At 38.4% G+C, this 22,022-nt stretch overlaps 3 protein-coding genes across 3 annotated transcripts; all 3 read left to right on the forward strand.

The window, feature by feature from the left end:
* Positions 1 to 5,395: 5,395 nt before the first annotated feature.
* Positions 5,396 to 6,502, forward strand: LOC124163034 (salivary glue protein Sgs-3-like). The gene has a single exon (XM_046539816.1). The coding sequence runs from the start codon at positions 5,396 to 5,398 to the stop codon at positions 6,500 to 6,502; it is 1,107 nt and encodes a 368-aa protein (XP_046395772.1).
* A 7,686-nt stretch (positions 6,503 to 14,188) lies between these two features.
* LOC124162405 (proline-rich extensin-like protein EPR1) lies at positions 14,189 to 15,852 on the forward strand. Its single transcript, XM_046538928.1, has 2 exons — positions 14,189 to 15,128; positions 15,159 to 15,852. The coding sequence occupies exons 1-2, from the start codon at positions 14,336 to 14,338 to the stop codon at positions 15,200 to 15,202; spliced, it is 837 nt and encodes a 278-aa protein (XP_046394884.1). The 5' UTR covers positions 14,189 to 14,335; the 3' UTR covers positions 15,203 to 15,852.
* A 5,049-nt stretch (positions 15,853 to 20,901) lies between these two features.
* Positions 20,902 to 21,714, forward strand: LOC124163035 (basic proline-rich protein-like). The gene has a single exon (XM_046539817.1). It carries the CDS (start codon positions 20,902 to 20,904, stop codon positions 21,712 to 21,714), a length of 813 nt encoding a protein of 270 aa, XP_046395773.1.
* The last annotated feature ends 308 nt before the right edge of the window (positions 21,715 to 22,022 follow it).

Here is a 22,022-nt window from a genome sequence, read left to right on the forward strand (position 1 = left end):
TTTTAAGATTGGGTGGTCCATAACTTTCCTAATGTTCTTTTGACAAAGTAGCTGATCACCGAGTCCTCCTTGCTACGAATAATTATCTGAACATTATTTGATTTGCAACACTTATTCAAAATATAGGATTTATGTGAAACCTTTGGACGTAAAATTTTGAAAAAAATTAAAAAACCAATTAATAATGAATGACAGCTGTAAATAACAATTGGTAAATTGCATTTAAAATTATTATTACATCTGCTTTCCCTTGGTTTCATGATTACACTCCAGGACAACGAAGTGGTCAGTAATTATTTTCGTTTCAATACCTTTACCTTACTTACTCACTTTACTAATTAATCTGATGTACCTTCATATACCTTGTGCCTTCTAACAGATCCTTATGATCATCCTTAACTGTATGCACATGGCTACATCTGCACAAATGCAACCTCCTCCTAGGGTAGAAAGAAAGATAAAGAAATATTTTTCGTTCTGGAAAAAAATCCATAAGAAAAGATTTGTAAAGTACAGTTTATAGACATGTGGCGGCAGGTGCAAATGTACTAAATACTAAAATTTTGTTTGCGTCGTGATACATTCCATTTCTATATGAGTTTTTCCAAGCATTTATCAAACTTAATTGTTTGTGGGACAATAATTCTTCTACCTATCGATGCGATAACATATCTCTCTTGTTTTATCGTTTATATCGGACCTGGAGATGCAGTTCTCTTCCAGAGCAATGTTCTATACGTGAGTGCCGGACTAAAAAAGCTTTAGAGCACATTTTTATTACAGTACGTGGAAATGCATGGATTCTTGCTGATTAAAACAAATGTTCTCTTTTTTTGTTTTCTCCGCAAAAGCTTGAAGTGTTGCTTACCAATACGAAATCAGACAATTTATGTAATAATAATTATCGCAATTGGTAATGGATATTGATTTCAAATATTACCTGACGTAGGAGTAGATGTATTTTTGGGGATGACCACTAGTCCCTTTTCTTTGGCAAGACTCTTTAATTTAAAACCGCAAAAAAATCTTTTCATTTGGTACTCTGAGCGGTCATGCTTAAGATCTAGCACAAGGTCTGTGGTAATTTACGGATGTTTACACTTCTGACACCGGCAAAGAGAAAAAGAAAATGGTTTTGCAGGGCCAAACTCCTTTCTCGTGTTACTTTAAATGTGTGTCACTGGCTTTTTGAGGTTGCTATCAAGAACTCCTGAATAAAATACCAAGAAATGTTCATTTGAATAAGTAGCTTCAGCTTAAGTAACTTCAACTTTTACCATTGAGAATAAAACTTCGTTAACTTCCTCAGGAGGTTTTGAATAAATAAACTATTTCATTTAGTAATTAATTTTCCAAACAAAAACTTAGTTAGTTCAGAGCCCACAAGCTTCTATATAGCTAACACTAAATGACTATGTGGTAAATAAGTGGGCCAAACTCAGGTATTAATCCGCCATCTTGAAAGAGATCGAGTGACTTTTCCCTAAGGACGAAAACAATGTGACCATCTGTAGCAAAGGTAATATGAATACCATATTATGTCATTGTAAAGATAACATTTGACTCCTGTTTAAAGAAAACCTTCCCTGAAAATGTTTAATAAGTTTATTCGTGTTGGTTCAACAAGAATTTGAGATACGCCGAGCACTATTTTATTTCAGCAGTCTAAAATTTACCACTTTAAATTTTCCGTACATTTGGTATCTCAGGCAATATAAAATCGAATTTTACATCAGTCTTAGAATTAATTATCTGCACAGCTTTAGCTATTCATTATATCGGCCTGTATTGGTAATTTCTCTGCACGTATGAAGCTAACTTCCACATCAGAAAAATTAGGAAATTGCTTTCAATTACATTCCCAGTTCTATAAATTCTTTCTAAAAGCTAAAACTCAATATTCAATTTACATGTAATATTCATTGGCAACAGACGTAGCTTCTTATTGCAAATCATCAATTCGTGCTCAATCATAGAGTAGTAATAATGAAAAATTAATGTGGATGTATATAACGATTTTTCCCCTTTTATAGTCAATACATATTTCAATCAGTAAACGCAGATAGCTACAACCAGAGCTCCTTGAAGCAATAAGAACGGTAAAAATGCTGATTTTCGTGCGGGATGCATATCCAAAATCCTCTAAATTATTTTACAACATTGGATCAATCAGAGCTATAAAAATCGTGAGCATTATTTTTTACCTATAATTCAAAACTGTTTCAACCTTTCATTTAACTATCAAACCTATGGGAGGTCCGATGAAAACATATATCTTCACTATCCCAAAATAATCACTTCGGCGGAAAATAAGGGTGATTACAAATACATAACATTATGAACGCGCAAATATTTTTATGGCTTTTTAGATGAAACAGAATCATATTAATCTAATTGTAAATAGTCTCACCAGGACTTAGGCAAGACAAGTATGGGACCAGTATGACTATGAGGCTTTAAAGAGTGTTTGCATATGACATATCCGTATCCATAACATTAATCATATATATACATAGTAGGCATGCAATTGAAATAGGATTATTTTACAACATTGGATCAATCAGAACTATAAAAATCACGAGCATTATTTTTTACCTATAATTCAATTTATAATTCGACATTTTAGATATTGAGGCAATAAGAACAATTTTTTTTGGTTTTTAACATTCCAATGCAAAGTTATAATATAATGCCCATAAACTGATGGTTCATACATCCTGATCTCATAGTCACCTGATTAAAAGCTTTAAATAACATTATATCACATAGATAAAAGTTTCTATAAAACTAATTATTTCTGCTTTTTCTCTAAACACTATTCACGCGCCATGATACTAGGTCCGGGGCTTCAAGACATATATTATGGGGCTGTAAGAATTTTATGGTATGCATTTTCGATAACGCCAAAGAAAATGGCTATTTGTAATTTCCATTTTTTATGCGTAATTTTTTTCAATGCCAGAAACCTTAAGAGCGCTCTTTTCCTTTTAATGCCGACGTTTATTGATTACCCGTTCCAAATTTATTCGCTAATTCTCTTCCAAGAACCATAATAATAATAATCTTGAATAATCTCAATTAATACCGAATTTTATTGGCCATATTTTCTTTCCTGATTGGCTACAGTTCATGGTTATCCACCAACGCATTCCCTCGGTAAAAGTAATCTCAATTTAATGTAAAGTAAAATACGCATATGATGAATTTTTTCCGCCAAGGAATGCAGTTTACAGTAAATTTTTAGTCAATAATTGAGTTAACATATTTTGATGTTCACTGATTCGATCGTTACATACTTCACAGGGTTCAACGGTTCCATATACGGGCTAATGTGTTTTCTCATGCCCCCGGCGTTCCTATACTTCATAATATTCTCCCGTCGCTCTAGGAATTTTTGTGAAAAATCGTGCTGTAATACTTGAAATCTCAGGTCCAGGAAACTGATTTTGCGCCTCATCTGATCAGTTACTATTATTTTCTATTATTCTAATGTGTTTTGTAAATAGGTGATGAATCACGCGGGCGGGAAAAAGTTCAAAAAATAGGATTCTGGGCCACCCCTTATCTAAAATATTTTATTTTTTTAATTTAAATAGAAGTGCAAGATCATTAATGGCATTTTTACTAATACTACCTCTTTTATCAAACACAGCAAAGGTAGCCATAATCAAGATTTTGCATGAAATGCTTTCGACTTCAAACCCCAAGTTCCTTTTTTATTTCTCCAGAAGTCAAATTGAATTCTCAGAAAATCTCATGGAAATAAGTTAATGTGTCATGGTAATCCCCAAGTTTTTTCATGGTCATTATGTAGCCAGAATCTCTAGAGATTAACAGCGACAGAGCCTTCCTCTTTCAAGTGATGATGAGTCGACTTCCTGGAAACCATCCAGAACGTTTTTCTTTTTTTTCATCTTCCCATAAAATTTCATAATATCCCGGGAACAGAGTAGCATTTGTTGGCGTTGCCATGGGACAAAATAATAATTCAAGTTCCCTCCGCGTATTTTGATTTTACAAAGGTGAGGGAACCAGTTTCATCCGGCCAAAGAGAGATTCGCGCAAAGCCGTCGTTCGGGTTTTCCAGCCCTCTGGGCGTTCGCTTCCCTTCGCACGAAACTTTTCCGAAGCGATAGATAGCTCTCCTTTTTCGCCTCCTCCAGCTGTTTTTATTTTCTTCCTCGAAACTTCTCTCTCGTATTGTAGAATACGTTCTCTTCAGCCAACCAATGGCCGCCGATGACCTAAACTCAGTGATTTCCGCACTGAAATCCAGTGCGTGGGGCATACCTGAATATATATCTGTAACTCGGAGGTAAAGGATACTATGTCCGGTTACTATAGGTAGGTTACTATGCCGATAATATTTCGATATGAAAATGCTGTAATTTTTTTACCTAGCACTCTAGTAATTGCTATTTCAATTTTTTTTTAATCTCAAGATCTCTCCTGAAAAATTAGGAACGCGGACATTGTGTCACTTACCTCCGAGGTACATATATATTCCATCAATAAATATATTCCATCAATACTTCTCCAAAATATGGAATGCGTAATATTCAGTTAAGGGCGTTAAATTTCTTTATGGACTGTAAATTTGGCCATATACTGACCGTACATGTCGCCATGAATGATCTTTTACCCATATATGAGAAGTATATGTGAATATGAGTTACATATAGAGATTATTTGCGTCATGCATGAAAAATATATTAGAAATAAAGGTAAAAGCGTATGCTAAATCTATTTATTTTCTGCTCATGGAAAATATTTTCGTAAATATGCATGTATAAACCAATTTCATTATTTTCCATGCATGTAACATGTGTGGAAAATAATAATCGTGCAAAGTATCACGAACCAGCTCATGGTAAACATATGGCCATATATTCCTTTTATATATCAAATGCATTGGGAATTAGTTTTGGTAGGTATACGGGGGAATACCTTCCTTTTTCTCCCAGGTCCCCATGACCTCCTCCTTCTTCGGCACACGTCATCGCCGGACTGGCTCCCCTCCTATTGCCATGCGGATTTGAGCGTGAAATAAAATTACGAAACGAGATATTCAGGCCTGCCCGAGAGAATTTCTGGGAGAGGGCGAGAGTTTCGACTCAAGAGAAAGAAAGGAGTGAGGAGCACTTTGCCGAAGATTTTGTTCTCCACCTCCTTCCCATGGTTTGGTTATATCTGGTTGGTGCATACTATCCCGCCCCTTTGGATATGCTTTTGCAGCAACTGCTGCCTTTTTCCCTCCTCGGATGTCCTGGAAAGTTTTGTCGTACCCATATAAAAGGCCGTCCAGTTGACGCCTCGCGCTATTCTACTCCCAAACTTCACTCTACGCGTATTGGCATAGATTGAAATATTCATTGTGAACGTCTAGAAAGCAACAATGGCGAGAATATTCGCCCTCGCCTTAGCAGTTTTGGTCGCGGTGGTGGCGTTTTCCTCTGCTAGCCCTACTGGGATCTTCGATCGCTATGATCCAGCCGCATTGGAGCTGTTTGGGGAGGAGCGTTTGGCGGAGGACGAGGTGAACGGCGAGCTTGATTCTTTGAGGGAAAAGAGGTCTTCAGGGCAGCAAAGGACGACTCCTAGACCAGGCCACCAGCATGGGACGACCACGGTGACGACGACTACGACCACAAAGCCCACCACGAAAACGAACCAACATCACTCGACCACCACCAGAGCAACTACACCAGCTACGGTCAAAACTACAACGACGACAACTACCCATAAGCCAGACTCAAAGCCTCCGAAGAGAGTTGTCAGATCTTCTGGAGAGCAAGGTTCTGGAGAGCATAGTACAACCCCCAAACCTATTCACATCCGTGATCATACTCGAGTTCCCACGACGAAAAGGACCACCACCACGACATCGAGGCCTACCATGAAGACGGCCCAGCACCATTCTACCACCAGCAGACCTACCACCCCTTCAACACCCAAAATCACGAGGTCTCCTCCTAGACCGACCACTGCTGCAACCCTCTCCCGAAAGGTCAGGACGCCACCGCCAGTCACCACAGTCAAAACTCCCACAACATCAACCACAACCATAAAACCGACCACGAAAACCCAGCATCACTCAACCACCACCGAGGCAACTACTCCAGCTACGGTGAAAACTACAACTACGACAACTACCCATAAGCCAGACACAAAGCCTGTGAAGAGAATTTCCAGGTCGTCCGGAGAGCAACGTTCTGGTGAGAGGACAGAGAGACAAAGTACGACCCATAGACCAGGGTACCAGCACCATTCGCATGGCACCACGGACAAGCCCGCGACTACCCATTCGCCAACCGTGAAGACCACTGCTCATTACTCGACGACCACCGCGAGGATAACCACCACAGGGAGGGCGACTACGCACCACGATAGCACCACGGCGAAACCCACCACCCCCAGGCCCACCACCCGGCCACCCCATCACCATGAGACACCAGGATCAAATTCCCATCAAGCACCAAAGCCATCCGCATCCAGATCGTAAACGTAGCGTTAGCGGGTAGGTAGTTGGGAGTGGCCCGCTGATTAAAGTGATTGATTCTATTCAACTACAACTGAAGTGCAGAAAATTGTAGCTGATCAGTGATATAAACTAATATGCCGTAGGATGTTTCAGTGCACTTCACCTTTCTATCAACTGTTTCTCGTGAATATCCTATGGTTAACGAAGTATGTGCCTATTTGCAGAAAGTAATTGAAAGTAATCAGATTAGGGAAAGCTCAAAAAAGGAGTGGCAGTTGTCAATAATTATTTAATTGTTTTGGTAAATTGCAACTTTCTGTTTTTTTTCGTGAATTTCCCTTATTTAAGTACGCTTGTACTTGTTTTAGAGTAACCAATAGAAACTACTCGAGAACAAAACAATAAAATGTGCCAAAAATGACGTAATATTTGCTGTTTCCATGCTTTTCGCGTGATGCTCATTTTTTACCAAGCGATTTGAAAATAATCAAAACCAACCGCTCACAACTGTGTACAAGTGCAGGCATATTCATTCAGCATTTCTACCTCTGAACTGATATTGTTTGTGTGATTGTATTACGTTAATGAATTTGTTTAAATAAATATTAATTTTTCAAAATATGTTTGTGTATCTTTTTTATCCCTAATACATTAATTGTAAGAAGTTCCTAATCTTGTTTAAATAAGTTAGCGTAGTAAATTTTATTCCTTTTATTTGTTTCTCTTAATATTAAAATAACTTACAAAATGTTCTTTTCTGTTATGAACAGCATAGAAAATTGATTTTTTATTTGATTGGTTTAAAAGGAGGGTTCCCTAATTGAATGAATTTCAGGGAAAATTTTTAAAGCAAGTACGATTTACGGGCCAATACGTTCCTCAAGTGTATGTTTTGCATTTATTTATCCACAAACCCATCATTATTTCTTTTGATAGTTTCAGTCCTACATTGAGATATTTTACCACTCCGTTTGCTGGTACTATACTTGCATACCCCAACCTTTTGTTGACAAGTGATTTTTCATCATTAAAATTCAACTTTCGATAATATACTAAATCAAATTTCACAGTGTATCGTCTGTAGTTATAGTAATTTAAAAAAATGTACAGCATTCAAATAGCTCTATTTGTTAACAAAATTAACAAGATATTATGGATCTTCATTTAAAATTGAATTTCCTGATTTAAGTATACCGGGACTAGCCACGCTGATAGCCTTTATGGGAGTCACCCGCATATCGAACTGATTTTTCGCACATCATATTTCTTTTCACATTTTTTATCCGAACGCTGCTGGAAAGCAAAAAAAAATGTTCCGCTTCATTTATTTTTCTATATTTCTTTTAATTAATATATGTTTTTCGATGTTACTTATGCGATGAATTCACAGTGTGATTAACAGAGGAAAGTAAAATATTATTCTTGGAATGGTTTCATATAAACTCGAAAGAAGGGAAAAATATGTCCCATTAAACAAACGATGTACCTATTTAAATAATATTATTTATCTTTTGAGCTACGTTTCCTCATCTAGCCACAAAAGGCCGCAAAAAATTCGGTAGAATATCATTGGATGTTACTTAAATTCCTTGACCATATAGCAATGTTGCGCAATGAACCCCACGCACGATAGGGGAATATTTAGTCAAATTTTGCGGTTGAGTAAGGTTCCAACTTGCCAAAAATAAGAGAAGGAAATGTACAAATCACGAAAAAAATCAGTACAGATATTTGAAGGTTATTGACACGATATTGTATCAACTTATTAATGTCTATTACTCCCCGTTGCCTTATCGTGCTTTGATTTTTAATGGTGCTGCCAAAGCTTGGGAAAATTAGTGGGACCTAGAATGGAGAGAAAATTTTCTTTGCTTTCTTGTACTTTTTCATTCGTATTTAACTTATCGCACTTACTATTTTGAACTGTCATTAACCTATTATCACCAATCTTTCTTCTAAGCAGCATCAAAAATGTTTAAATTTTCTGTTATATTTAGGAAATATGTAAACTATGCTTTATTTTGCGATGTAAATTGTAATGACGAAATATTTAGCTGCTTTATTTGCAAGGATACCTAATAATGTTACAATGAATATTGGTGGCCTGGAGAGTTTTCATGCATCTGACGTTTTGTGTTTTAAAACTATTCAAATGAATAATTTTCAATCTTATCAGAAGGAGCATTGTACAACTGTTTCGTCGAATGTCTTGACATCTAAGAGGTGTATGAAGTTTAAGCCTGAAGATCGTTTAATTGTATTTTTTAAAAGCAATTTGACCCCAGATACTGTCTCCATTGGTGTGTTTGGTGATGTACAATGTTATGTTAAAGGCTTATAAATAGTTTATTGAAGAAATATGTTTGAGTGAAAAATTTTCAAGTTTTGAAAATGAAAAATCTTTAAATTTGACTTCTCCCAGAAACCGCTCTGGGTTACAAAGGGTTAATCGGGTCCTCTCCGAGTAATTAGTACCATTCTCTCTCCGTTTGAGGGGAACTCTTATTATTTTTGTTGATGAATGTAATTTTCAATATTTTAGCTGGTAAATTACTTATTGATTAAGTTTTAACCTATCATAATTCGTTGCCCAGGAATTCTGAATTGAAAATTTTAGGCTCTTATGTCATAAAATACACACGATTAGATTTATTCACATTTTATTCAAGATTTCCATAAATTTTCATCGCTCTAATTGAGTATCATCTCTTTATAGGCTGCTATTGATCAGAATATTTCGCCTAATAATTAAAAATATTCAATTTTTTCACTTCAACTCCATTTATTTTCGATGACCATGGCGGAGAAATAATGTCCGCATGAAGAGAATTCTTGAAATTAATACTTTTTTAAGCTGTTCATTAATTCAGCACAGTAATTTCGTCACTAAAATTGGCAAAAATTATTGAATGTTATTGCGTGTTACTTCTTCGAAACCTTAGCTCATTCTTACAAAAAGTTTCAGAGAAAACACTATCACAACTTTCATTTCAATATCAATAATAGAGATCAGCTGATATTTGAAATTGAATATTGTCTGTTATCAAATGCTGCACCAAAATATATATGATGCATCGTGTCTGTATACTAACACGTGTCCAGAAGGTGATTTTTTTTATCAAGGTTTTCTTTCCTCAGTGGTCTTCTTCCTCCTGGATTTCCAGGTAGTGAAGGACACCAAAAGAGAAATACCTGTTTGACCTTGAAGGTATTTCAATAAATCTTTTTCTTCGCACTATGGTACATTTTTACCCTTTTACTCGATATTTTTACTGCCAACTAGTAATCCAAACCATAGTGTAATATTTTATATCTTAAAGAATTATGGTCCTTATTGCTATACGTACTACGATGTGCGTTGACGGATCCTAACTCAAGCGTCATCTTCAAAATACCCACATTTGGCTGTCACTTATGAACTTAAATTGATGATCAAATATAGATAAATATGCTGTTTGAAATATTCGTCCTTGTTACTTACTTCTGAAGACAAAAAATACTGCAATTTTATTACTGTTTATTTATTTTTACTCTTCAAATTTTTAAAGCTTTCTTGTACAACGATAAGATTTTAGGTCGTTATATTTTAGCGTTATTTTTTATATTAAAAGAATGCCTTATACTTATAATTTTAAGTTATCCTCTTCTCCTTTTTTCATAGGAAATATACGATGAGTAATTCTGTTATATTACTTAAAATCACATTTCAAAGCTTATATTAGCTAGCAAAATAATATGGCACAAATAAAAGAAGACATCATATTATATAATCCACCTGAAATATCGATGTAGTTGTTCTTGACTCACTCTCAATGTATCAGAAAATATGCTGTATTAAATGAACAAGATGGATGACTCATAGTTGGGGAGCAAATATTTCAATGCATTTGTATGCATAATGATGGACAATGGATTTCTCACCTCTAGCTTTTTGAATCGGCTATTTGAAATCCAAGGCCGCGTAGTCTGTATCGTGTAGGGCACCGAGCTGGAGGTGAAGTGCGCGGACTGGAAGCACTCTGAAAAGGCATCAAAGAGTGCAGATCCTAGAGTGGATAAAGCCTATCAGCATGTGGAAGGAAAGTTACGGGACTAAACATTTGCTTTTTTGATAAGAAATCAGATAGAAATGCTATGTTCCTACTTCACTTTCTTCTATCATCGCAATCCATATTTGCTATACGGTCACTTTACATTGACTAATTAAATGTCTATCCTAACTCAATCGTCCCCCTCATAAAACCGATATCAAACAAAAGATCGGATGATAAGAGGGGGACGGGTTAAAAAACTGCCAACCAGCATTTTTGGCCAAATTGTATGGGCAAAAAAATATAGGAGAAATATCAGTTTAGCCAGGATTACTCTTATTATGTGATTTAAATATAGATATATGGACTTAATACTTATGTGTTGAAATTAGTTGTTAAATAATTACCAAGATTTATGGATATAACAAACTTTAAAATTTTATTATCTCAAAACACTATATATAGTGGCTGCACTCTTTTAGCTCGACCCGTTCATATGATCCTCTTTCTTCGCAACATTTTTTCACGGTTGGTTTTGAAATTGAACGTTAAATTTAACCCATTCATCATATTCTGCCAATGATACATGTTAAAGTAGCATCAAGTATTAGCTGTTGATACTTTCACATTTCCATAAGGCCAATTGAAGCTTTACAGCTTCTCATTATGCATCTTAGGTGATCAGCGTTTGTCTCTTGAATCGAGAGAACTAAAAAATCGCATTCCTGCATGTCAGAAGCAAGTAGTTACCAAAATACGTGTCAAGTACATCAACAGCGAGCTGCGTTTTGGTAGTTTTCCGAGGAGAGGTATGGTGCTGACTTACTTTTGAATCGAACAAAGGAGATCTCTTCTGTTAAGAATAGAAATCGTAAAAAAAATTGTGTCCGAAGGAAAAAACATGATTATTTTTTGTGAAAAAAGTTTCTGAGTAAGTATTTTTTTAACTGTTACCCAACGCAGTATGTTCCCCAGGTTGATCTGGTTCCTTTTATGCTACTTTCAGACCAAAATTTAGCAAAATAATTGGTTTTATATCTTCTGACCAGGCAAAGAGTTGATAACGGCAATTAACTTGATATTTTCGCGACATATTCACGAAGGGCTTTATAATTAATGTTTCAAAAATACTCAATTTTTAACTCTCAACTGGTTTCACGTGACGTCACAGAGAATTTTTCCGCGGGGTTTTTCTCATCAAACCAATTTAAGCCACGTATGGGCCTGCCAGTGGTAGCGACCAACCGCTTTTCGGTCCGACAATTTGCCTACCTCGGGCGCCCTGCGGGATACCAACGATTATGCAATCATTTTGAGGTCTTCGGAGTCTACAGAGTAGGCTTTGGTCAACTTTTCACTATTTCTCCTTCAAAAATAAATTGTTATCCAAGAAATAACAGGACAATTCATTAAATTTGAGATACAGGGAAATATTTATACGGCTGACTTACCTTTGAATAGAACAAAGTAAATCTCTTCTGTTGAGGATATAAATCGTAAAAATAACTAAATTTTTGTGTCCTGAGGTAAAAACATAATTATTTTTTCTCTGTACTCTGATAATTTCATGATGACTGAAGTGACAATTATCGGTGCAAAAAAAGGTAGAGCGTTGAACTTGTTTAAAACCCTGCCGGAGCTTCATAGGGTCGTGTAATATATCGTTTTATTCATTGTTTATTCGACTACAACAGTAAATCATTAAACTTTGTTTAAAATTAACGGTTTAGCTTCTACGTCAGAAAAAGTGAACAAGAACACGCGAAAAACTATGAAAACGGCGAAACGGTCGTCTTCTTCATCTCATCATGGGAAAAATATTTGATATGTGCATTCCATTGCATTTTTCAAAGAGAGAACGACACCTTTGAATTTAAAATAGCATTTTAAAATTAAATTTGACCCTTTTTTTTATTTTGAGCATGTATCAAAATATGCATTTTGATGTAACCTTTGATTTGTTTGCCAAAATTGGTTACTTTTACGGAAGCTACCTTATCCGGTGAGAATAAACTAAAATGGTAACCTTCCATACAATTTTATTTATCGACCCGGTTTCGACACGTAGTGCTATTTTCAAGGTCGAAACCGGGTCGGTACTTTAGTAAATAAAATTGTGTGGAAGGTTACCATTTTAGTTTATTCTCATGGATATAAAACATTTCCACCAGATATCGCCAGACACAATCTTATCAAGTGAGTTGCATGCCGTCATCGCAAATCTATGAAACAGGAAAATAAAACGTTCCATCTCCCATCTTTGGCAAAAATATACGGTAAACTAAAACGTACAAATAGAGAATATAAATTAAAACTTTATTTTGAGCTTGTTTGAAACGCTATCTGTAAATAAAGACTTTTGAATTGTTAGGCAAAACAAATTATTGTATCAGTTTACCAATAGGCATTACTTCTCAATAAGTTTCAAGCCGGCATTGTGATACCATATGATCGGAAAATAAAGCGTAATTTATAATAGTTTCTTAACTCTTAGGTTGTCAAAAGATATTCCTGCGAAATACATCTAAAAATTTAATATCAAAGCTTTTGATCTCAAACTTTCTCACGCGAGAACCACATATCCTCTGCTACCGCTTGGGAAGTAGGCATCACAAGAAGGGTCCGCAGAAATAAGAGGCTGCTTACATTTTAACCATCCCATATGTAGGATCGGCATATAAATTCTTTGAGATGGAAGAAAGATAAATTAAGGTAGACGGCAAAAGAGTTTTTCCTAAAACCCTTAACTCATCATTAGAGAAAAGGACATTTGCCGGCCTCGGTGGCGGCGGGGTAACGTCCTCGCCTACCAATCAAGAGGTTCGAGTCCCGCCTGGGTAGGTTTCCCCGGTCCAGGACATGGTTTTTCGTGTACGTTTTCTTGTTACATTTGCTGAATGCCCCGGTATAAGTGGCCAACAAGAGCTGTATCCGGTGGTTTGAGAATAAAATTAAAATAAAATAAGTAGACTTGCACTGCCCATCTGGGAAACGTTTCATTCTGTATTAAATTGCTGATTTGTTTGGCAAAGTTATTAATGGGAATTATTAATTAAATAAAGTCAAAATATTATGTGTGACACCTTAGAAAAATAATATATGGATTAAATGGTAAATAAAGACAATATTTTTTATTTATTCGAGCCTTATCTTGATTTCTTTTTCCTCGTTAGGTTTTGCTTCGCTAGAGATTAAACGATATAAATCCTCTTCCTTGTACTTTGCATATCAATCCTTGATCGGAACAATAGCGTCACGTACATCATTCACCCGTTTAGTGCTCGGGAAACGCCCGCTCGGGCCGCCCAATCAGCGTGCACCACCCGAACGAGCTCTCCTCTCTGCGAATATGCTCCTCCCCTTGCCCTGTTCCCTTGACCTCAACGCCACCCTCGTACACTCGGCCCCTGCCCGCACGCCAAGCTAAAAATAATAATAACAAGGAAGATAGAATTCGCGACCGATGCTCAAAGGAAGAATGGTACGCGCATCACTGCAGAGAACCTGATTGGGCGAGTGGAATCCGGTTTGTTACGAGTGGGTAGTGGATTCTTGCTACGGGAAGAAGGAGATTTATCCATCCCTCTCCCCTGCTGGGAAGGAAGAAGCACCATTGAAATCTCCGTACGGGGAAATACGCGTTCGTACCCCTACCTCCTTCCTCGTTGCCGTCGGGTCATTTTTCCTCCTTGTGGACGTCCCGAACGCGTTTTCGGATTTGTATATAAGGGCATCGGATATTGTGGAGGGACAACAGACCGCATCAAAGCAACGAACTCTCTTGAGCTCATCTCTGAAGGCGTGCAGATTTTTCAAAACGAGGATGGCGAAGTGCCGCTCCCTCGTCTTGGCCCTGCTGGCGGCGATGGTCACAGTGGCCGTTGGCTTCCCGGTGGAAGGCCCTCCCATTCCGGGACACCATCCACCTCCACCTCACGGAGGACATCCTAAGCCGCCTCCACCGCACCATCCTCCGCCAGGGCCTCCAAAGCCGCCTCCACATCACCCTCCACCGCATCATCCTCCACCGAGCCCGCCGAAGCCGCCTCCACCGGTGCCACCACCGCACCACCACGAGCCTCCGACACCACCGAAGCCTCCTCCAGTGATACCACCTCATCATCCACCGCACAATCCTCCCAAGCCACCACCAGTGGTACCACCCCACCACCCACCGCACAATCCTCCTAAGCCTCCACCAGTGGTACCACCTCACCACCCACCGCACAATCCTCCTAAGCCTCCACCAGTGCCTCCTCCTCACCATGACGTGCCGCATAACCCTCCTAAGCCTCCTCCTCCTCCAGTGGTACCACCTCATCACCCACCCCATAATCCTCCTAAGCCTCCGCCAGTGGTACCACCTCACCACCCACCCCACAATCCGCCTAAGCCTCCGCCAGTGGTACCACCTCACTATCCACCCCATAATCCTCCCAAGCCTCCGCCAGTGGTACCACCCCACCACCCACCCCATAATCCTCCTAAGCCCCCACCAGTGGTACCACCCCACTACCCGCCACACAATCCTCCAAAGCCTCCTCCAGTGGTACCACCTCACCACCCTCCTCCCCCAGGGCCGCCACCCCATCATCCTCCTCCCCCAGGGCCGCCACCCCATCATCCTCCTCCCCCAGGGCCGCCACCACACCATCATGGACCACCACCACCTAAGCCACACCATCCCTGATTTGCTAACCACCATTGCGGAGAAAGAGAGTCCTCATATCATCAAGGGGACAGCAGGGAACTTCGTTGCTGGCACACCCTTGGAGCACTCGGAAACCAGCCGTCCGAGATACTATAAGTTCCATGACATCTGGAGTTCAAGAAACTGGAGCCAGTCAGCGGAGTGATAAGTGACGCTTCCTGACTAATCACGTATTTGGTTTGATCCTGATTGTGACAAAAACATTCATAAACAGCAGCATTTTTTATGTTTTCTGTGGCTTTTAAGCAGCTGAATTATTTATATGCGATCCCGAAGAAAACTGTTTTCGCAAAATTTCTTGAGTGTGAAAAAACGAGTTTTTCTAAGGACGTTGTTTTTTAAAGTGGAATGCATCAGAATGCCAATCGTGTAATCGTCTACATTGCTGCTTTTTGTGCTCGTGATCCAGAGTGATATGCTCAAAGGGAATGAAGTACCTCACGTATTACGTGTAATACAAGGTGTTGAAATTTCCCATTTACTTTTAGATTTGTTGCTTTGTTGATCAAAATTTTGTTATTTGGATGAATTCATGCTGATCACATTGATTTCCAATTGCTCAGTACGAAGTGTAGTATCTTGTCTGCCCTGTTATTTGAAACACTTATGAAATAAAATACATCAATCTACTTTGGCCTCTTTTTTCGAGAAATTTTCAACCCATTATATGTCCCCTATGACAAGTGATATTTAACTAACTGTAATTATTTTTTCGATTCATTCTTTCATTTATTTCCAGAATGAGATTTTTAGGGTTTAAAAATTGATGGTTAAAAAGGTTATCAGTTTTGCGTAAGCAAAAATTCATTCATGGATTTCTTCATTCGCATCTCATATTTTTCCCGCTTACTTTAGTTTGCTCAAGTGACTCTTAAGTATTATATGGTGATACTTAATAAACGTAGGATGCATATTCATAGAAAATACTCTTGTATGAGTTGAATTTTAGCCTTATAGAAAACCTTGTCGAAGTGCCTAATTGCAATCACATCGTACTTTATTGGCTGAAAAGCCTTTAGCAACAGGGTTCGGTTACGCATACCTATATCATTTGTTAATACTGCCTGGCTTGTTAAAATGAGAGGCTTATCATTGGCATAGCCTAAACGTGGGTGGCAATGATAGTATCATGCGAAATTTGTCTGGTCTAAATCCATTATTTTCTAAGTATTTATTTTGGTTTACTTTTTTATGGAAACATTTTTTTATTGACTTTAGATGAAAGTAAGGAGGAGACTTCAATGCACCCTAATCCTTACTTCCAAGCGGAGCCTTAGTAATGGCTTCATTTCATCTTTGTGTTTTCATATCGGTCTTTCATCGATAACGGCTTTTTTTCCCTATCTTATGGCTTCACCTAAGTTTTGATCTAAATTACACCTAAATAATATTACCCTATCTTTTTCAGTTAATCCTAATGATAAAAGATTAGATTGAACTGCTACACCGCATTCAATTACGTGTAAATTTTTAATAAATGAACGCATGGAATTATTTTCCGGCCATTTAGTTTACATTATCGGTAGAAAAGTAATACACCCGTGTGCTTTAAAAGTTATACATCGTAGTTACCGTGCTCTTCCTACTAGGTATTGATAATAATTTCCTGTTAAGCACAATAATGGCAGAAGTGTATCTGATAATACTTTTTCATGATATTAATGTGTATCATAAAACTCAAGTATCAAGGTTGATGCGAAGTTAATCGTTATTTATTTGAAACAAGTGAAAAAGGAATTGTCACATGCCTGATTGAGCGATGAAATACTCCTTACCCTCCGCAAGGATTTTAGTGTGTGCATAATATGTTTCAAGACATGTTTTGCTGCAATGTCTCAAAATATATCATCACCATACGAATAGACTGATTAATAACTCCAAAAGTTCTCTCTATAAGACTTCCTGGCTCGATGTTAAACCAATGTTTTTTCACGCGCCATTATTTTTGTTGTTTCATATAGTATAAATTCCATAGCTAAATTATTACGATTTTTTAAAGTTTATATTGATCTTTATTCGATTACGCTCACTCTTTGCTTAATTCTAGCCCTGCAGTGACAAAATTTTCGGTAGTAACCGACCGCAAACACATGTTGGCGTATTATGTTAGTGTTCTAGTGTTTTAGCCTTTTTGTGTTTCATGGAGCAGTGCATGCTAGGTGGGAGATCAAGGCACCTGAATACAATTTTTTCGTGTTTTTTCTGTCATTTTTCTTTTCAAAACTACATAGCACGTATGTGGCTTATATATTTTTTCATGTCCATTAGTCTTACTCTGCCAAATACTGTTAAAATGCCTCGCAGGGTATTATATTGATGCAAATGAATCAATTATAATGATAAAAGGGCGTTAAACTGGTTAGCTACAATATTAATCGTCAAAACTACGAGTGCTTATCCATCCTAACCTCTTTTTCTAGTCAAATACCTTGCTCTTGTAAATCTATCTATCTGCTATCTAAAATCTATCCGCTTAAGAGAAGAAAGACACCATTTTTTCTGCTAATGATTTTAATCAAGCATTTTTCCAGTAATGTGCGGGAATATTGTTTCCAGAAATAACTTATAGTAAAATGAAATTACATTAGAGCATGCTTTTTGCCATATTTAAATTTCATGATAAATTTTTCTCTAACTATAAAGAACTATTCAGAAGTATTGGTTTTGGAAATATTTTGAGGAATTTGCTGAACATTTTGGATAAAAAAGTAAACTTTGTTTTTCCACATAGGTCTTATTACCATATCCACCCACTTAATTTAGAGCAATATTAATCCTGTTATAGTAACTTTGGATGAAAAAAACATACTTTATTTTTCCAGAGAATTTTATTAAAACAACACCATGGTTTCGACGGCTATCGTAATCTTATGGTCTGTTCCATTTTATCATCTCCATCAGAAGATGACGCTAACCGTTGAAGCCATGGTATTGTTTTTGTAAAACTTCTGTGGAAATATAAAGTTTAATTATTTCCATCCAAAATTACTGTAAAAAGATTATTTTACCCTAAATTAATTGAGTGGATATAGTGTTGAATTGTGAATGGATATTCTCAATTGCTCTAACTCTTATTCTGTCAATTTTTTAAATCTATTTCGAGGCATATGCAGTGATAATGAAATAGCATGAGCTTTGATCATTTCTTATTCTGCAGGATTAACATTTTATAAATGTCATTCAGCAACACTCATACGTATTTATTCAGCAGTGATCTTAGTTATATCTAGGACTATAATATTTGGTATCTGGTGATTCCCTGGAGTTCTAGAACTTTCTCCAAGCATAAGAGCCTCATCCTGACAAACTTTGACGGCTACCAACCGTTACTTTTCGTGCTTCAACCTCTTAAGGCCACCTGTTTTGTAAATTCCCGTTATCATCGAGTGTGCGTGTTTATTCTCATCTTGGGCGTATTGAAATGGCAACTGAGATTGAATTCTTGTAGCCATCCTTATTCCATTTTATCATGTTGACCGCACTACCTAGCAACCACTATTCCAGGCAGAAGATGAATCAATAGTAGGTAAATAAAAGAACTATTCTTTCACGATAATTTGACATAGCAATCATTTAACAAAACCTTAGGCATTTTCAATAACATTTTACAACATCTATCAAATTATTTCATTGATAACGTCCATTTTAAGGATGCGTTATTTTTATGAACAAGTAATATTTGCTGATATTAGTGTAAAAAAGTATCTGCTAATAAATAAATATGCCTTATTAGGATATTAAATCAATAATCTCTTGGGGGGTGGTAAAATCTTCTTGATAATCGTGATTGGTAATGTACAAGAAAATATATTTAACCATGAATTAGCTTATGTGAGAAAACCATTTATCATAAGGTAATGGATAAGGCTTTAAAACGCGAAATCAAACGCATCGCATAAGGAGACATGGATTTCCCGTTGTGTACTAGGATGGAAAAATCTCCTATTATGTTAAATATATTTTCTATGAAAAGGAACGTCTGTGACTTCTAACAATAAAAAATTTTATTACCATGGACCTTATTAGTCTTGATAAGTGCAATTAACCTGCTCAATCCATTCCGTTTACAGTGCCGTTTTAATATGAGTGGCAGGGCCATTTCATGGAGAAATTATCACGCAAATAAGATGCGTATGCTAAACTCAGCACGCCGATCGGAGTGAGGAAAGGTCGATTTTTGCCAGTCACCTTTTTTGAAAGTTGCTTAGTGTTGTCAGTTTGATACAATATAAATCTAACCCACTTCGTTTCTCGATTAATAATGGGCCTTCCTCGTATTCTCCGAAATTCGAATTGAAAATATTATGATTTTCTTTCAAAGTTTTCCTTGAGGATTTTTCCTCCTGGGATTTCCCGCTATTAATTTGTAAGATATCCTCATTTTTATTGCTCCTGGATGACAGCGAAGGGCAATCTGTTGCCTACGTCATTTTCTAATAGTAAAAATTACGATTATGCCTAAATATGGATAGTAAATTTTATCAGCTTTTCCCCGTTGCTCTGGTAATGGTTCCTTTTTCAGAAAGTAGGTTCTCGGCTGTGGGAGCCAAAACTTTTCGTATAAGCTATTGAAAACATTTATGTCCTATTTTGGATGTCAAGTCAATCATCAAAATAAAAAAGCAAAATAAGACTACGGACAATGTGGATTATTCAATACGCATTTTTATCAATAAATACTTTTTTCAATTCACGATGCAAGTTCCAATTTGAAGAAACTAGCGTTATTATTCTTCAGTTACCGCATTTTTTGCTAACATCTCAATAGGTAGTCCGGTGACGAGTCTATTTTTTTAATGATTATTTTAACATAACGTACGTTATATACCTATAACTAATGCATCACTTTTTTATCAGAACCACTTAAAGACCCATTTTTGCGTTAATCAACATTTTTTTTTCTTCGACAAGTACCTTCAGAAGAAACGGTGTACAATTGCGGATTTTCAAAGTCCGTCTTCCGAAAATAAAATTTAAATCTTACTTTTTTGGCTTTCGGCCAAGGAAGTGCAGTTTGGAGATAATATTTCGAAATTTTCATGAAAATGACCCATGCTTCCTTTCTCAAGCAAACGAAATTTTTTTTTGCGAAAGCTTTTCGGAGCGATTAATACTCTCGTTAATATTCCGTGCGCCGCGGTCGATTCCCGAAACAATAGCGTTGCTTTTTATGTTTCCCCGTTCATCCCTTCGAGGAAAAATTGCTCGGCTCCAATCAGCTAATACCACCCTGCTGGGAACTTCCCCGCCCCAGGTTTCCTTGACCTCTTCGCCGCCGTCATACAGTAGGCCCTTGGCCGCTCGAGATTTTTGAAAAAAATGAAGCGAGGGAGATAAACTGCACGGTTCCGCGAAGCGATTCTGCTCTACACAGAACCTGATTGGTTTCGGAAGAATCGGGTTGGCTGGGAGGAGGGGGAGAGGAACCTGCTGTGCAGATTTTCCCCCTAATCCACGGAGTCCATGGACTGGGAAATACGCTTCACCCCACCACCTTCCCTCCTGCTATCATCCGTTCTTCCTTTCCGTCTTCCTTGGGGCGTTCAGCTCCAATTTTCGGACGTATATATAAAGGCACCCGGCGCCGTGAGACGGCAACACATCACTTCACAGCAACACGTCGCATTTGTGAACGCTCTTTTGAGAAGAAGAGAAGTATTTGCAGAAAATTTGCGAGAATGGCGAAGTGTTTAGCCCTCGCCCTGCTGGTGGGTCTGGTCGCGGTGGCTGTGGCTCTGCCGGTGGAGTCTCCGAAGGCCGATGACCACCACCATGGCAGCGACGTCTCCGGTGTGTTGAAGAAGAACGAGCACCACGATCAGCCACCGAAGCCCACCGTGGGACCGGTTGTTCCACCGGGGAAGCCCGCCAAGAAGCCGGGTCACCCGGGCGGACCAACTCCGGGAGGTCCCCACGGTGGGCACCCGTCAACGACCCCGAAACCAGGGGTACAGCCGCCTCATGGAGGACCGCACAAGCCCAACCCACCCCATCAGCACGAGCCACCAACAAACACCAAGCCACACCATGGTAATCCACCACATAACCATGGACCTGGTACCAAGCCACCACATGTCAACCCTCCCAGCACCAAGCCTCCAGTGAACCCACCCCACCACCACGTACCAACCCCGAGCACCAAGCCTCCCCATGTCAACCCACCTCATGGCCATCCACCAACAGCTAAGCCTCCTGTCAACCCTCCGCATAACCATGGACCAAGCACCAAGCCACCACACTCCAACCCCCATAACGCTCCTCCCAGCACCAAGCCTCCCGTGAACCCACCCCACCACCACGTACCGACACCGAGCACCAAGCCTCCTCATGGTAACCCACCCCATGTTCATTCACCAACCACCAGCAAACCCCCTTCTGGCAACCCACCTCACCACCACGGACCACCGGGAAAGCCCGCGCATCAGCAGGGCCCACATCCCGCGGGCACCAAGCATCCGGTCCCCGGCCAGAAGCCACCTTTCAAGCCTTGAGAAAGAGGTGACTCATTGTACCTGCGCGAGGAAATCTCGTTTAGCGAAGTGAAAAAGTGACATATCCTGAAATATCACGACAAGAATTGGATCCGGTCGGTGAAAATAAGACTATGGCCTCAGTTTAATTCTTTTGGTGGTTCAGTCAGTTGAATGATCTGTGATTTTTCCCTCAAACCTTCCTGATTCTGCAGAATGTGAATTCTTAAAAATTGATAGACTTTCTCACTACAGCACATGTTCAAAACTTAAAGTGTCGGTCCACATGTAGATTCAGGACAAATACGACGGAAAAGTGTATTTATGTG

This window comes from Ischnura elegans, chromosome 7, assembly GCF_921293095.1.
Source record: "Ischnura elegans chromosome 7, ioIscEleg1.1, whole genome shotgun sequence".
Taxonomy (NCBI): domain Eukaryota; kingdom Metazoa; phylum Arthropoda; class Insecta; order Odonata; family Coenagrionidae; genus Ischnura; species Ischnura elegans.

Coding starts and splice junctions, on each gene's coding strand:
- LOC124163034 (XM_046539816.1), top strand. CDS start 5,396: ATGGCGAGAATATTCGCCCTCGCCTTAGCAGTTTTGGTCGCGGTGGTG.
- LOC124162405 (XM_046538928.1), top strand. CDS start 14,336: ATGGCGAAGTGCCGCTCCCTCGTCTTGGCCCTGCTGGCGGCGATGGTC. Junction 15,129..15,158: donor TCCTCCCCCAGGGCCGCCAC/CCCATCATCCTC, acceptor CAGGGCCGCCAC/CACACCATCATGGACCACCA.
- LOC124163035 (XM_046539817.1), top strand. CDS start 20,902: ATGGCGAAGTGTTTAGCCCTCGCCCTGCTGGTGGGTCTGGTCGCGGTG.